The sequence below is a fragment of the Equus asinus genome, chromosome 11 (genome assembly GCF_041296235.1).
Source record: "Equus asinus isolate D_3611 breed Donkey chromosome 11, EquAss-T2T_v2, whole genome shotgun sequence".
Lineage (NCBI taxonomy): Eukaryota > Metazoa > Chordata > Mammalia > Perissodactyla > Equidae > Equus > Equus asinus.
The window spans coordinates 8,844,694-8,860,466 of NC_091800.1; the positions used below are offsets into that span (position 1 = coordinate 8,844,694).

General features: G+C 42.2%; 1 protein-coding gene across 10 annotated transcripts in view; it reads left to right on the plus strand.

Annotated features, from left to right (window-relative positions):
• Positions 1–15,773, plus strand: part of WASF3 (WASP family member 3) — a 122,071-nt gene that overhangs the window by 68,050 nt on the left and 38,248 nt on the right. For all 10 annotated transcript variants that reach the window (XM_044777399.2, XM_070520435.1, XM_070520430.1 and 7 more), the window contains one exon: positions 10,667–10,809. In XM_044777399.2, coding sequence (XP_044633334.1) covers positions 10,677–10,809 — 133 coding nt within the window. In that variant the 5' untranslated portion in view covers positions 10,667–10,676. The remainder of the gene's footprint in view (positions 1–10,666; positions 10,810–15,773) is intronic.

Consider the following 15,773-nt stretch of genomic DNA (forward strand, 5'->3'; position numbering starts at 1 on the left):
TACTGTTTGCCTCATTTACTACTGTTCTACAAATGATGTCCATTATTCAGCAAAAACCATGGCACAAAAAAGGCGAGGAGGAGTGACCTGTTGTCAGGAGATAAGGCAGTGAACAGGAGCAGGCTCAGAGATTCCAGGTATGGAAACTGTCAGATAGGGACTTTAACTATGATTAATGTATTAAAGGATGTAGTGGAAAAAGTGGACAACATGCATGGACTCATAGAGAATATCAACAGAGATTAAAATTATTTTTTAAAAAAGTTAAATGGAAACTACTAGAAACAAAAAATATGATAAATTGAATTTGTCAGCAAACTAGACATAGCTGAGGAAAGAATCAGCTAACTGAAGCTTAAGTCAGTACAACATAAAAAGAAACATAAAATGAAACATAAAAAGAGAGAGGAAAAGAGAAAAGGAGAATGTGTAGGAAAAAAAACACTCCTCCTGTGTTTCTTGTCTGCTCTCAGTTCTCCACTGCACACACAGCACTGTGCCTCTGACACCAGGGTGTGTGTTTCCCCACATCAGCGATTCTGTGTGACATCAGCTGGTTGTCCTACAGTTCAATTCGATCCTGACACTAGTGGGAGTTAGTGTAGACCCCACAAGGTAAGGGCTCAGTCCCACAAGACTGCCTTTACGTCATATGCCCATGACATGTCATATGTCACCTGAGCTTCTGACCAGCTGGCTGTAAACCAGGGTTCCCAGAATAACATCTTTCAAGTACCGAAAGACCAAAATTGTAAAAAGCCTCAAATCCTGTCAATCCAGAATTCTATACCCAACAAAAGTATCTTTTAAAAATAAAGGCAAAATAAAGACTTTTTCAAACAAACAAAAGCTGAGGGAATTTACTGCCAGGAGATCTGCACTATAAGAAATGTTAAAGGAAGTTCTTTAGGCAGAAGGAGTACCAGACGGCAGTTTGGATCTACACAGAGAAATGAAGAAACCCTGAAATGGTGAAAATGAGGGTAAATATGAAAGTCATATTTTTCATTATTTTAAACAACAATTGTCCAAAGTAAAAACAATAACAATGTATTGTGGGTTTATAACAGAAGTAAAATAGGACAGAGCACGGGAGGGAGAAATTGGAAATATACGGTTCTAAATATATGATGTTCTCTCACTATGCATGATGTGTTTTAGTATTATTTGAAGGTGATAAGTTAAACATGTATATCGTGAGCCCTAGGGCAGCCACTAAAAAACGTTAAAACAAAAGTGAATAAAAGCCAGTTGTGGAGATAAAATGACATCATAAAAAGTAATTAAAAGAGAGCATAAAGAGAGGCAAAAAGGAGAACAGGCACAAAAAGGCAAAGGCACAAGAACAGATGGGACAAATAGAAAACCACTAGAGAGATGGGCGGTGTAAATTCTACCATATCAGCCTTTACATTGAATGTAAATGATCTAAACACACCAATTAAAAGTGCAAGGTTGTCGGATTGCATAAAAAAGAAAGACCCAGCTATATGCTGTCTAAAATAAACCCACTTTAAAGACATGGAAAAGTTAAGATTAAAAGGAAAAGGTTTTACTATGTAAACACTGATCAAAGGAAGAAGGAATGACTTCATTAATATCAAAATAGACTTTGGGACAGCAATTGTTACCGGGGGTAAATGGAACATTACATCGTGACAATGGATTCACTTCACCAAGAAGACATGATAATCTTAAATTTTTGTATATATTCAACAGCAGACCTGCAAAATACATAAACAAAAACTGATAGAATTCAGGGGAGAAATTGACAAATCCACAATTATTGTGGCAGCTTCAACACTCCTCTCAATAACGCGTAGAAGAAGTATACTAAGAACCAGCCAAGGGAGCAGAGGGACGCAGCATCGTCATCAGTCACTGCAACTGTATACACATTCCTTTGAGGTGCACGTGGAACGGCTACCAAGGCAAACCGTTTTCTGGGCCATAAAACAAATCTCAACAAATTCAAAAGAATTAAAATCAGACAAAGCATGTCCCCTGAACACAATGAAATTAAACTGAAAATCACTAACAATAAGATATCAGGAAAAATCCACTAATTGGATTACTAAGGTGACTGCTCATCGCAGAGACACCTTCCAGGTGGTTCAGTGTGGACAGGAATGGATATGGAAAGGGACATTCAGAGAGCTTCATACTGTTTTAGATATTTGTTGAATTACTTCTATAACTTTTTTAGAAACTTTGCAATTAATCTCATTATAGGAAAACTTAAGAATTTCAGTATATGGAATTTTAAAAAGAGGTTAAATAAGTTATTGGAAGATAGGAGAGGTGCTTTAAAGTAGAAAACACATTGATGTGGTTTTGAAATTCTTTAATCATTTGACTTTAATTAGACGAGTCCTACTTGGAGAGGTTAGTGCCATTCAAGCATTAGTTGCATAGTAAGTAAAATTATAGGAAAAATTCAGGTTACTTGTACAATAAATAAAACTAGAGGGAAACTATTAAGTATCTTATTTTAGTAATGAATGTGATGTTAATATTAAAATTAAAGTAATAATATCATTAGTACTATACATTTTTTGCCCAGCGCACGTTTTTGTGTCAGGCAGACAGGGAAGATGTAATTAGTGTACGCAGGGACTCACGAGGTTAATTTGATGAGGTAATACATAAATCAGAGTTGCTCTGTATTCAACATTCTACCCCATTTTCTGTAATTAGTATCCACTTTATGTCATTTTCTGCTGGTCACCCATTCTCCTTTTTGATTTTTCACTATACCTAGTCAACGTTTGATATGTGTCACTGTTTATCATTCGAAATACATTCGAGGACTGCGTTGGGGAGGGTTATGGGGCAGTGAAATGTGATGCATTACAGTAATGAGGGTCAGAGATGAGGGGAGGGATTCTTAAGAGATTCCTCACAAATGACATTATGAAGTGAAATTAGTTACTCAGATTGCTATGAGCATGTACAAATGCTGGATGAAATATAACCAAGTGTGTGCGTGTGCGTATACAGCTTTTAAAAAATATTGCTGTGCTGGAAAGAACGAATTGGCAGCTCTGCTATAGCTGTTAGAAGCTAAGGGAGTTGAGCGGGGAATGGACACTGAAATGGATGCCGGAGGCTAGGTTTTCATTTCACATCCAGAAATGTGTCTTGGGCCAGGCTGAGGCAGTGAGCTAGAACTGAGTCCTCAGAATGAACGCTGGGGTTTGCAGAGGGTTGTCAAATCCCTTAAAAGTTGAGTAGAAAAACTGTGCTCACCAGCCCTGAGAAATAGCTTGCCATCTGTCTGGGGCTCCAGCAGTAAGAAAAAAAGCCAAACTCTTCCATGACAAATTAGAAGTCCAATTCTGTGCCAGAGTCTCGGTAGAAACAAAGACCAAATTTCTCTATGAGGAAACTCTCGTGGAGCAGGGTGCAGAGAACACACCCCAACTGTGAGCAGTGATGTGTGTTGACTTAGTAACCTGGCTGACAAACAGCTCATCATGGGGAGCCTTGAAGGCCTGGTCCCTTGGTATTCTATCTTCTCTACCAGGGCCTGGTAATACACCAAGAACTTTTTTCTAAGGGCGAGCAGTTCTCTACTGTGATGGCGTGGGCATACTTCAGAATCCCAGGGGCATGTGTTTGATTCTCTCCCTGGAGCTTGCCATGGGCTCCATACTGCGTCTTTTCCCACCTCTGACACCTCCATACCATCCAGGGTCCACTGGGTCATGTGGCCTAAACAGCTCGCTTACACCACGACCTGGTCCTGTTGCAAAGTCCTGTCTTGCTGCAGGCCCCACTCAAAGCTGGCAGCTGCCATGTCACCCAGTCTAGGGGCCAGAGCAGTATTCATAGATGCGTTGTTCCCAGGACCCAACCTAACAGGCGCCATGCTTCCTTCTTTGTGGTGAGGGATGTTAAATTTGTCTTTTACTTAGGAGGGGATATCCCAGCATGCCCCTGACCACTGGGCCCCTAGAATCTTCACTGTAGTTGCCAGACCCTGAGTCTTCATAGGGTTTATCTTCCATACTTGGGAGTGCATGTGTCTTACCAAGGTCTCCAGTGTACAAACCACCCACCACTCGCTCGTTCTGTTCATTCAGCATGATGTTGTCAATCTCTTTCCTCCCTCATCAGGCCCAGAACTAGTTATCAACTTGACATCCAGGAGGAGATGCCTGCAGCTAATTGCAGAAGCCACCTGCTGACTTGTGGGAGAGAGGCCTCTGCAGCATCTTCCAGCCCATTGGTGTGCTTACCACTTCTAGAGGGTCCTAGTGGGGCAATGGGGGGGTGTTTAGACTCAACATCATCATGGGCATCCATCAGAAGTCCCTATTCCAGTTTTTAGGATCCCAGCTTTTCTCTCCCATAGCCTGGACCTGCATAGTAGACCTACCTTGACTGAGTATTCAAATGTTTTGAGTTCTATAACTCTCACAGTTGGGTCTTCAGCTTGCAGTTCCATTACAGGTCATGATGAGGACCCGCCAAGAAGGCTCTGATGTTCTCACACTTAGCTATTAACTGTGCTAACAGCTTGCAGTATCTCATCCTTATGCAGGGTATCAGTACAACCTACAGTAACTAGCCAACTCTGCTGTTTTTGTAGGTGTTTTTCCTTCTGTATTTTCCAAGTGTCTGTGTTATTATGCCTATCACGGCATTTTACTCCACCAGGACATTTTCCGGGACACTACCAGTGAAATCTTTAGCAGTTGGATCAGGACCTTGCAGCAGGGACCATCAGTTAGGACAGTATCCTGTTCATCTGCAGAGTGGTACATGAACAAGTCCTGAATCCCCATCTTGACAACCTTTTTGCTCAGATCACTCTCGGGGCCACTTGTATTGGTCTGAGTTCTTTGAGAAACAGATGCCAAGAAGGGATCCACACCTGCAAGGATTTGATTAGGGTAAATGTCTGTGTGAAAGGAAATAGAGAGGAAGCTAGAAAAGGCAGGGAGGTGCAAGTCTGACCCTTAGTGAAGGGGAGAGGGGAGCAGTTTCTCTCATAGTTGTCTGTGGTCCAAGGGAGATTGGGCAAAGCTGTTGGGGAGTCCTTGTCTGTCTCTTGTCTTTGCCAGTTTCTCTGTTGTCGTATTTCTTGCTGCTAACTTTGTCAGTCTCCATTTCATGTGGTGAAAGAGTTACCCATCTCTGCCATTCAAGACAGTGGCAGCTAATCTGGGTATCATGGTCCCACTTCCAAATTCCTAGGGAAGGACTCTGACCTGGTTCCACCTGTGTCTTGAATCTAGTTCACAGTTATGTGAACCAGGCTGTGTCTCTCTAAATTGAGACGTTTCCCAGAGAAGTTGGACAAACTACAGATTTACCAGTAATACCTTATGTAACCTCTAATAATCCTTAAATATTTGATCAGCAATCTTTGATTTTTTTTTCCTAGCGTATAGAATGACTTTGAAGAATGAGTTGGATGGGTCATAGTTCTTCCGATGAGGGAACTGAGAGGCATACTAAGTAGTTCATCGGTGACTAATTGGGTTAATGCGTTATATGTTTGTTTTTGTAATTGCAAACCATTTTCAAGAGTAATGACTGACCCAACATTTTCTCCTTTACCTCTTCCTTGCTCTTCAATTTATTCAAAAGTGGATTAGTGTCAGATAACATAAAGGCTATCTGGGAAAAAATGCATCTATTAGAGTACTTCACACTGAATTGGAAAGCCATGAAAGTCATTTCTAGGTGATTAGAACTTTAAAAAGAAACTGCAAAACCCTATTTCTAAAATTGTGAAGACAGTAGCATGTCCTCTCTCTGTTGTCCTTTGTATTTAGACAAGTGTGGGAGCTCCAGATAAAGGGATAATGATAGTGAGAACTGAAGGCTAGGATTAATTAGCAGAGCTGAAATACTGGAACAACAGGTGAAGAGCCCAAAGAGAAGGCCAAATAGGAATATGTGTATTACATGTGAGTATAGTCGGCAGACGATTTTTAAATGTTTGAGTTGTGTTGTGGACTGTGAAAGGCATTGTGGGGAACACAGAATTTGTAGACTCAGTCTCTAAATTCAGGTAGTTTATAGTCCACCTTGAGAGAAAAGACAGTCGTCATTGCTTGCCCAGTACCAGGCACATAGACTCCTGCAGGCTGCTTGGAATAATAAGTGAGAAATGAACAAACAGCTGACATGTTGCCTCTTCTGAATCCTTCTCAGACCTCTCTACTGTTTTAAAATATGATGTATTAATAGAAAATGTGAGGTATAGTGAAGCCAACACAGATCAAGAGACGATTACCACTGGAAAGATTGTTACAGATCCCAAGAGGAGGGGGCAGGCCGCACCACAGGGGGCCACATGGTGAAGCACCAGGGTTGGTCAGGAGGCAGGAGTGAGGGGGAGCTGGTGTAAAAGCCTTTATGATGGTTTTTGCATAAAGGAACAGGTGAGGCAGGGTAAGCAGGTTCAGGATTGGCTAGTTTGAATAATTTCAGAAGGTGGTAGGGCACAGTGTTGTCCCTAGTTGTCTGGTACCCGGCCCTGGGGTGATAGTGGCCCTGAGCATGAGAGCCCGATAGAGGAGGTTGTGGGGGTATGGGCTCTGGGTTGGTAGGTTTGCATTGAAAGGTGAGCTCCTGGGTGAGTTTATTAGCTCCAGGATTTGGCTAACCCTGGGAAGGGCAGTCCCTTCAGGGTCAGCAAGGTCCCGGGTGTCGGAGCATCAGAATACAGAAAATTAAAGACATGGGGGGCCTGCCCGGTGGCGCAGCAGTTAAGTTCACATGTTCTGCTTCTCGGCGGCCCGGGGTTCGCTGGTTCAGATCCCGGGTGTGGACATGGCACCGCTTGACACGCCATGCTGTGGTAGGCATCCCACGTATAAAGTAGAGGAAGATGGGCACAGACGTTAGCTCAGGGCCAGGCTTCCTCAGCAAAAAGAGGAGGACTGGTAGTAGTTAGCTCAGGGTTAATCTTCCTCAAAAAAAAAAATTCAAGACACGATTAATACACCTAAAGAGTTAAGCCATTCTCTTTTGTGCCCTAATACCATAAGCAAGTCTCTAGGTCAGTACTTTCAGTAAGTCTCCCACATACACGTGGAACCTTCCTGTGCCTCCCGTTTTAAGTCAGCAGTTCACTGTGACACGAGAGGGCGGTGTCTGAAGTATAAAACTGAAGGCTTTTGGCAGGGATGGAGTGGGCATCAGAGCAGATGAGAGCACTTCTAACTGAGAACGTTGGGAAAGTCTTGTGTGTGTTTTCAAGACTGACTGTGTGGGAAACAGCCTGTGCCAGCTCCCAGGTATGCCAGAGTCGCGGCACGTCTGGTATTAGGGAGCTCCTCAGTTCAGGGGAAGGAGGAGAAGGTCTTTAACTAGCTTTGGCCACGCTGGTGGGACCTCTGTGTGGTATGTGTATAATTAGGATTCTGTGTATTTGAACAATTGCAGGTCCAAAGAAGTGTGCGTGGTGGGCTGGGGAGATGCTGTACTGGGATGTTTCTGGGCATGTCAGTTAAAAAATATGGGAAAAGAGTGACATTTCATCCTGAATAAATACGAAATGAATATGGAAGAGGGGACTGTTATATACATCGTCAGCATTCAGCTCCTAAATCTTGTGTTTATCCCAAATTCTTGTAAAACCCTTTTTTTGAGAAATGATTTAAAAACTTGTTCATGCTTGGGCCAGTTTCACACACCAGCAGTCTGCTGATGACTTGAGAGCCTTGTGTCCATCGGGTCGTTAGCCCACCTGTGCCACCTTTGGAAGCGTGTGCCGCCCGTCCTCCCATCGGCCGCTCCACCTGCAGTGCTCTGTGCTTCTGTGTGGAATCATGGTTTTTGTTGCTTCATTTCCTTCTAGTTCTCCTGGAGTGAATCCCTGCTGACCAGTTGTCAGTATTTTTCTTTCCCATACTTTATGTTTTCATTAAGTTTATTAATGATTTTTGCTTTTTTTCCCTATGAGGAATTCTAGTTTTCTAGTTTGTTTTATTTTGATTAGTTACCATCCTATTGCTCTAATCAATTCTCCCAGAAAGAAAAGACAACTCATGGTAAATCTTTGTACTTTCACCTAGAGACTTGTAGATCTAGAATTTTCCTATTTTAGCACTCTTTCCTTGGGGGTGTACCTCTTCTTTTCATAATTTTTGTGTAAGTATTATCTATTTTCTGTAGTTCAGCATTATCCTCGAACAGTAATCTGTTCCTTTTTTATTCCTATAAGAATAATTAACATGATAACAACATATAAGATGTAATAAAATTAATATAATCAGTGAAATTTTTTAATGTACTATATGCCAGGCACTGCTGTGAGTGATTTCTAATAATGTAATAACTCATTAAATCCTCCCTCTCTAAGGTAGGTGCTGTTATTATCTCCATTTTACGGGGAGGAAACTGAGGCACAGAGAGGTGATGTGCCATAGGCAGTGCGCCTGTGTCCACGGGTGAAGTAGTATTTGAGTCTGAAAATAAGGTCAGGACGTTCAGCGGCCACCTTACTGGACAGAAGGCAGCAGTAGTCATAAAAACACTGGATAATTGAACTTTTCCTTTCCAGCTGCCACGCATTTTTGCCCTCCTCTGCCTCCTTCCCCACGTGACCTCTGCCCCGGGACCCTTTGTGAGTTAGCCCTTATTCACCCTTCAGATTGCAGGTCAGCAGCCGTGGGCTCAGAGAGGCTGCCCATGACTCCTCAGAGAGGTCAGCACTCGGTCCCCACAAATGGTTCCATGACCCCAAGCCTTAACCTGTGCTGTTGGATCAGGGTCGCCCTTCCTTGCCAGAATAAAGTTCCACTGGGGACCTTGTCTGCTCTCACTCCCCACTGGGTCCTTGTCACCTCAGATGCTGCTGTGTCTGTGGTGGGTGCTCAGCAAGTATTTATTGGGTACATGAAGAAAGGGTTTGAAGAAAGGAGGAAGACAGACAGAGATTGATTACGTGCTTACCGCATCCCCGGTTCTTTAGGCGCAGGATACCGTGCCGTGTGCCATTCCACTGTTGTGCCGAACACCCAGCTAGAGGGCTTGAAACAAATAGGACATTATTTGTCTCGCATAACAAGAATTCCAGATTGGCGTTTCAGGGCTGGCTTGACTGCTAACAGATGTCACCAAGGTCCTAGGGCTTGCTGTGTTTCTGCTCCTGCAAGTTGGGCAATATGATCGTCTTGTCAAAACGACAGCCACTGGATTTTCTGCTGCTGTGTGAACAGTAGATTTGTTGCATGAGTCGTAGGTTTGAAACTGTGCATACTTCCTGAAAGAGAAAGTTGAGATTTTATTTTATTTATACTGTGCTTTCTGAGGAGAGGTGAAAGTAATTCGCAGGATAATGAAGGCGGCTTTCCTGAAGTGCCTCATGAGCCTTTACTGTCTGTTCTTATTTAAGGCACTGAAAGTTGATTGGAAAACTGCGTGTCGGGAGAGGTGATTGACAGGTGTCCTGTGGGTTGTCCTAGTTGGCGGTTTCAGCAGGGGAAGTGCCCTGCCCCAGCATCAGTGTTCGTAGATCTCTTCTCCTAACACATTCTCCAGGGAAAAATGTTCCAGTCTCTTTGTAGGGGGAGTAAACACAGGCTGCCAGTGTTCAGGGAGCCAGGTGGAGAAGGGAGCTGGGGGTGGAGGAGGGGAGTGGTTGCTCTGACCATTCAGTATGGGCTTTGGCTTAATACTCCTGGTTTCAGTGCATTTCCTACCCCGACCTTTAGCTGTGCCTAGTGTCTCAAGTCCTGATTCTTGAATTCACCTTTCCAGAGAGTAAATCATGGTGGATGGGGTGGAGGAGGGGCAACACAGGAAGGGAGAAGGAATTCACCAGTGGTTTTTTGTTTTTTAGTTTTTGTTTTTGGTGAGGAAGATTGGCCCTGAGCAAACATCTGTTGCCAATCTTCCTCTTTTTGCTTGAGGAAGATTATCACTGAGGTAACATCTGTTGCCAATCTTCCTCTTTTTGCTTGAGGAAGATTGTCACTGAGGTAACATCTGTGCCAATCTTCCTGTATTATGTATGTGGGATGCTGCTACAGCATGGCTTGATGAGAGGCGTGTAGGTCTGCACCTGGGATCCGAACTCACAAACCCTGGGCTGCCAAAGCGGAGTGTGCAAACTTAACCACTATGCCACTGGGCCAGCCCCCACGAGTGGATTTTTAAAAGCCAGTCCTGTTCTCACACGCCTCCATTTCCCCTGCTCCCCTACTTCATAGGTACTGGCGCCTCCTCTTCCCGGGCTTTTCTGGGGGAGGTTCTGTGGTGCAGGTGGGCTCATGTCCGGCCTCCCCCTGGCAGCCTCAGTCTGGCCTTTCTGTGTCTTAACCTGGTCAGCTCTGCCCACAGTGTCGGGCTGTGGTGTCCTCTCCTGCTCTGAGTGCTTGTGGGCTTGTGCCTGTTCTGTCTCTTGCCATTTTAGTGGAGAGGGAGGGGAGGTGAAAATGCATGTGTTCATTTGCTCGTGCTTAACTGGAGGTCTGGCATATATTATTTTTTATAAAAATAGGAGTGTACTGTACGTCAGTCTTTGAAATCTATAAAATTCATTTTAGTAATTCAGCATCTATTACATATTTAGCTGATTTTCTCGTGTAGAAATGATAGGATAATGAAACTTCCTGGGAAGGAATCAGTTTTCAAGAGAATTAAAACTCTAGATTTGTTAAAATGTGAATGTGAGCTTTAAAAAAGTCTTTTTAATTTTCAGCTCGTGAGCCATGCCGCTAGTGAAGAGGAACATCGAGCCCCGGCACCTGTGCCGAGGAGCGCTGCCCGAGGGGATCGCCAGTGAGCTGGAGTGCGTCACCAACAGCACCCTTGCTGCCATCATACGCCAGCTGAGCAGCCTGAGTGAGTCTCTCATTTCTAGAATCCCTTTGTTCTGACCACCAGTGACATTTTATGAATTTAAATATTAAATTAAATTTGATTTAATTTGATCTCTGTTCAACAATTATGTGATTGTCCAAAGAAGAGACTGTAGCTGTGAAGGAAAGAGCCTGCCTTGCTCCCTCCCTCCCGAGCTCCCAGTGAAAGGGACGGCTGCGCCCTGCTGGCCTTGCAGTACCGCTCTGAGACGATGTCCAGTTAGAATGACCAATTCTCAAATGATTAGAGAAGACCAAATGTGTGGATTTAAAGTCGTGTTACTTTTTAAAAGCTTATTAAAATGAAGATAAGATAAGCGGTGGTTTTTAAAAAACTTTTAATTATTTTGTTAAACTTTGGACGAGACTAATTGTTTTTTAAAAATGTAATAAACTGAAAGCGAGTTAATACTTGTAATATGCCTGGCACACAGTAGATGCTCTGTAAGTATTTGTTGATTAAATAATATTCCAAATGAATCGAAGAATAAAGCCCAAAATTAGTGAGATCTGCTGATTTTAGCCTACTAAAAGTTCAAATGCAGGTGCTGACTTCCGAATTGAGGTCAAATATGATTGTTAGGTATATACAGTACCATGTATTACATACCTAGGTCATGTACATACAAGCAAATGCAAACATAGGGAAGAATAGACTTTCTGTTATTCTAAATTGAATGTTAATGTGAATCACCCAAAGGATATTCCATGTTTTAAGACCCAAATATGCATGAAAATGCTTTTCTCCTCAAAGCTTTTTGAAGTTGTAAAACATTCTGAGAAATGCTTTGTTGGGTGATTTCGTTGTCCTGTGAACGTCATAGAGTGGCTCACACAGACCTCGGTGGTACAGCCCGCTGGACGCCTAGGCTGTGTGATCCTCGTCTTACGGGACCACCGTTGTATGTGTGGTCCATTGTTGGCTGAGACGTCGTTATGCGGTACGTGGCTGTGTTTCTTCCTTATTAACTTTTACATTTATGTTGTAATCTTGTTCTCTCACTTCATCCACTCCTTTTTAGTTTAGATGGTTTACACGGCATTTTGGGTGACACGTTTTCACAGTTAAATTTTTCAGGAATTCTGTTAATAACTGGAAAATCGTCCATGAAATTTCACATGCTAGTAGCCTCAAGCACAGGAGAATTTTTTTAAAAACCTCAAGTACTTTTATTTATTTTGGAGAAGAAGCATTGTGATAAGTATATTTTTCTTTAAAAGAGTTGTACTATATATTGTTATTGATAGATTTTTAATATATCTGCAACCATTGACTAAGGCAAAAGTAGCTTGGAAATTACTTAAAATGTGTTTTCGAGTTCTTCTAGAATCTAAACTAATTACAATTGATTTTTGGTAGTGGTTGTTGATGAATGTGGAAATTCATATAATTACAGGAAGATACCTTGTAAATTATTGAGGGGTGGAAATGTTTCTGTTTGCCTTCATACATTTTTGTAAGAACGTCTTAGTCTCTTGTTTTTATGGCTGAAATGTCTATTGGCGTAGAGTATAAGTGATGAAAACCAAACACAAACTTAAAGTTTTAATAGTCAAGCTATATCGCATGCATAATATTCAGCATAGTGTTATGTTAGCTGTGTTTATGGTGCCTGCTTGGCCACAGTCTCTGGTAAGTTGAAACTACCCACAGAGTACGTTTTGTTCCATGTAGTCCACTTGTGATAGAATAATGGTAGCCCGTCCAAAGACGTTCACGTCTTAATCTTTGGAACTTGTGGATATGTTATGTGACGCAGCAAGGAGGAGTTAAGGTTGTTAATGAGCTAACCGTAAGAGGAGGAGATTTTCCTGGATTATCCTCACCCATTGTACTCACTGGGGTCCATTAAGTGCGGAAGAAGGAGGTAGAAGATCACTGTGAGAAGGATGTGACGTGAGAAAGACTCGGCCATTGCTGGCTTTGAAGATGGAAGGAGACGCCGAGAGCCGTGGAATGCAGGCAGCCCCTGGAAACTGGACAACGGCAAGGACACAAATCTCCGCGAGAGCCTCCAGGAGGAACACAGCTCTGCCAACACCTTGTGTCAGCCCAGTGAGGTCCAGTTCAGACTTCTGACCTCCAGAACTGTAAGATGATGAATTTGTGTTGTTTCAAGGTTTGTGGTAGTTTGAGCCAGTAGGAATAGCAGCCGTAGGAAACTAACGCACCACTCTGGCCTTGGTTACATTTGTACACACGAATCACGGTAGCCTCTGAGTGGACCAGGGACTGGTACTGGCCTCAAGGGCGGTCAGTCCTTAGCTGGGCTCCCTCAGTGAATCTCAGCTCCGCCTCTAGTAGAGTCTCGTGGGGAGCTTTGAAACAAGAGGCTAGGAGTCACTTGAGAGATTGTGATTGGAGTGTGTACCAGCGATGCGACCTGCGACATTAGACACCATGTGTCTGGATTGAAAAGATGAGCTGCGTCAGTCATATTCTTGCAGCAAGTTTGAACTAAGAAGCACAGTGAATTTGCTGGTTTATTATAGGATCTACTGCTGAGATGTCATCCAGGACTGAAGAAGTCCTGATGGCCACCTGCAAGCCGAAGTTGTAGAGGGGGCAGAGGTTAGGAGAAGGGAGAGAGCCAGCTGGTAAAGAAAGGGAAAGGAATGTGCAGAGAGAAACAGGGGCCGGACGCGGGAGAGACACAGGGCCCAGCACGGTGGAGAGAGCAGCTGGCCCCTAGACCTGCCCAGGACGGCTTTTCAGCTCCTGTTCGGGGAGCAGTGCTCAGCTATCCTGAGAGAAAACCCTCCCCGACTTCAGGGTCCTCGTGTGCATCTGCGCTTGCAGCCCAAAGAACCTTACAAAAAGAGGAGTGAGAGTATGGGGATATGTACACCAAAGATATAATTTTAGGAAGCTAAGATACTAAATTATTAATTGATGATAGAATAGCATGATTACCAGTAATTTATTCATTGGTGTTCATTCACTCAGTAGCCTTCTAGGTGCAACATACAGTAAATAAAATCAATTTGGTGAGTACTTAGAAGTTAAAAAGCATGTATAATTGACATCAATATGGTCATAAAATAGGAAACACTGAATTATTATGACTTGCTACAACACTAGCACTTAATAAATGACACCTACATTTTGGGTGAATCTTTAGTTTTTGTGGTGTTTTCCACTAAGTAGAAATATATTATGGGAGATGAGGAAAATTATATGCAATTTTTTTTATGATCTAAAATTGTTAGGAAGAATGCTAGTTTGAAAGAATATTTTATGTTATTTTCTAATTTTGTAATCATTCATCAGGTTTTTAAAGCAGAATTTTAGGAATGAGTGAATCTGTCATATTAGAAGTCTTTGTTTTACTGAGTATTAATTCCCAAGATAAAGTCAAAACAGAATCTACTTTTTTATTCCTTTGAGTATCTGACCATTATTCAGTAGGTCCAGATAAAAATGGACCATCTTAATTTTCCTTACTTCTCTGCCCACCCTCCCATACCTGTGTTAACCAGCACCCCCCACCCCAAAAAAAACCCTCCACTCCTCAGATGTGGGTGGGTGATGTACACTTAACTGAACTTCCTGTAAGTGATACAGAGAGAGACTAGACTGTCTACAGATGCCGTCTTGGGGGGGAATCTCGGTGGGAACTTTTAAGGATTTGCCTTGCCCCTAGGCTAGTCATACCTGCCTTAAGCAGCGTAGACTTGCCCTGGGAGACCTACTCTGATAATCCAGGGTGATTAATTCTCTAGTGGTTCTAGGGAAGGAAGAACAGACCTGGAGTCTAGAAGGAATTTCTTTGTTTTTTCCCAAAAAGGAATATTAGCAATTGAGGCCTGATTCACCCGATCGTTCTGATTCTCATCACATCTCTGGGGGCAGGTCAGGGTTGTGAGGATATAAATGACTTTGCATAAAGCAAGAAAAGATACCAAATAGACCTCTGAAGCCCCTACAACTCTATATAACGTTTGGGAAATCTGTAGGTTTTTACCAGTTGCCATGCTCCCATTACATCCAAATTAGACACTTGACTTTAAAGGGCCAGAAATTTTGTCAGTATTAGATTTTTACCAGGCTCTTCAGGGAATTGAAATATTTTCAATGAGAAAATATTGATATTGGTATTGAGTTTAGGAACAGTCATAGTAGTGAAAGAGAGGAAATTTATAACTTGAATACCCTTATAGTTAAAGAAAATGGATCAAAAGCTTTCACATCTTTATCCAATAAAATAAAAAAATTAGTGTTTAATAATTTTCATATCTTTGTTCCTTTGAGTGTTACTAACTTCTGATGTGAGTGATAAGGCGGCAGGAAAGCCACTTTTAAAGACAGTTTTGGTTAGTAGTGTGTTACTTGGTTTTCTAGCTGTAGAATATTGATTTTTTTCTCAAATATAACAGTTTAGTGTAGCAATTAACATTCAATCAGGAGAGCTTTTCATCATTTTCCTTGATTAATAATCTGAGTGCTCTTGTTCCTATCAGCTAGTTGCTCAATTAAAATTACAGTGTCTTGCAATCAAATTCCTACTGATAATATAAGGTAATTTTAATATAGTTTGCTTAAAAAAGGAAATGGGAACGTAAGGCATATGTGCCTAGGGTGACACAAGTCCTTTTTAATAGACTTGGTTTTATACTTCTTTTCTCTTTGTTCTTGTGAGAATAACTGTCTTATATTCTCCCTCTTATGAAGGTTCCCAAGATGTCACAAAAAAATGAATGAGACCTTTAGTGCATCCCCCCACCCCAAGGTTTTTGGTTATATTTGATGGTACTAATAAGATAATACAGAGAACTTAGCACAGGAAAACACAAAGGAAAAAAGATACAGAATTTTCATTAATCAGAGGAAATCAGTGGTAATGCTTTGTATATATCTTTCTAATGATGGTATTTTATTATACATATGGTTTTATAGCTTATACTTGTTACTGAGCGAAGGCCTGCTGCCAGATAGAAGCCAGTACT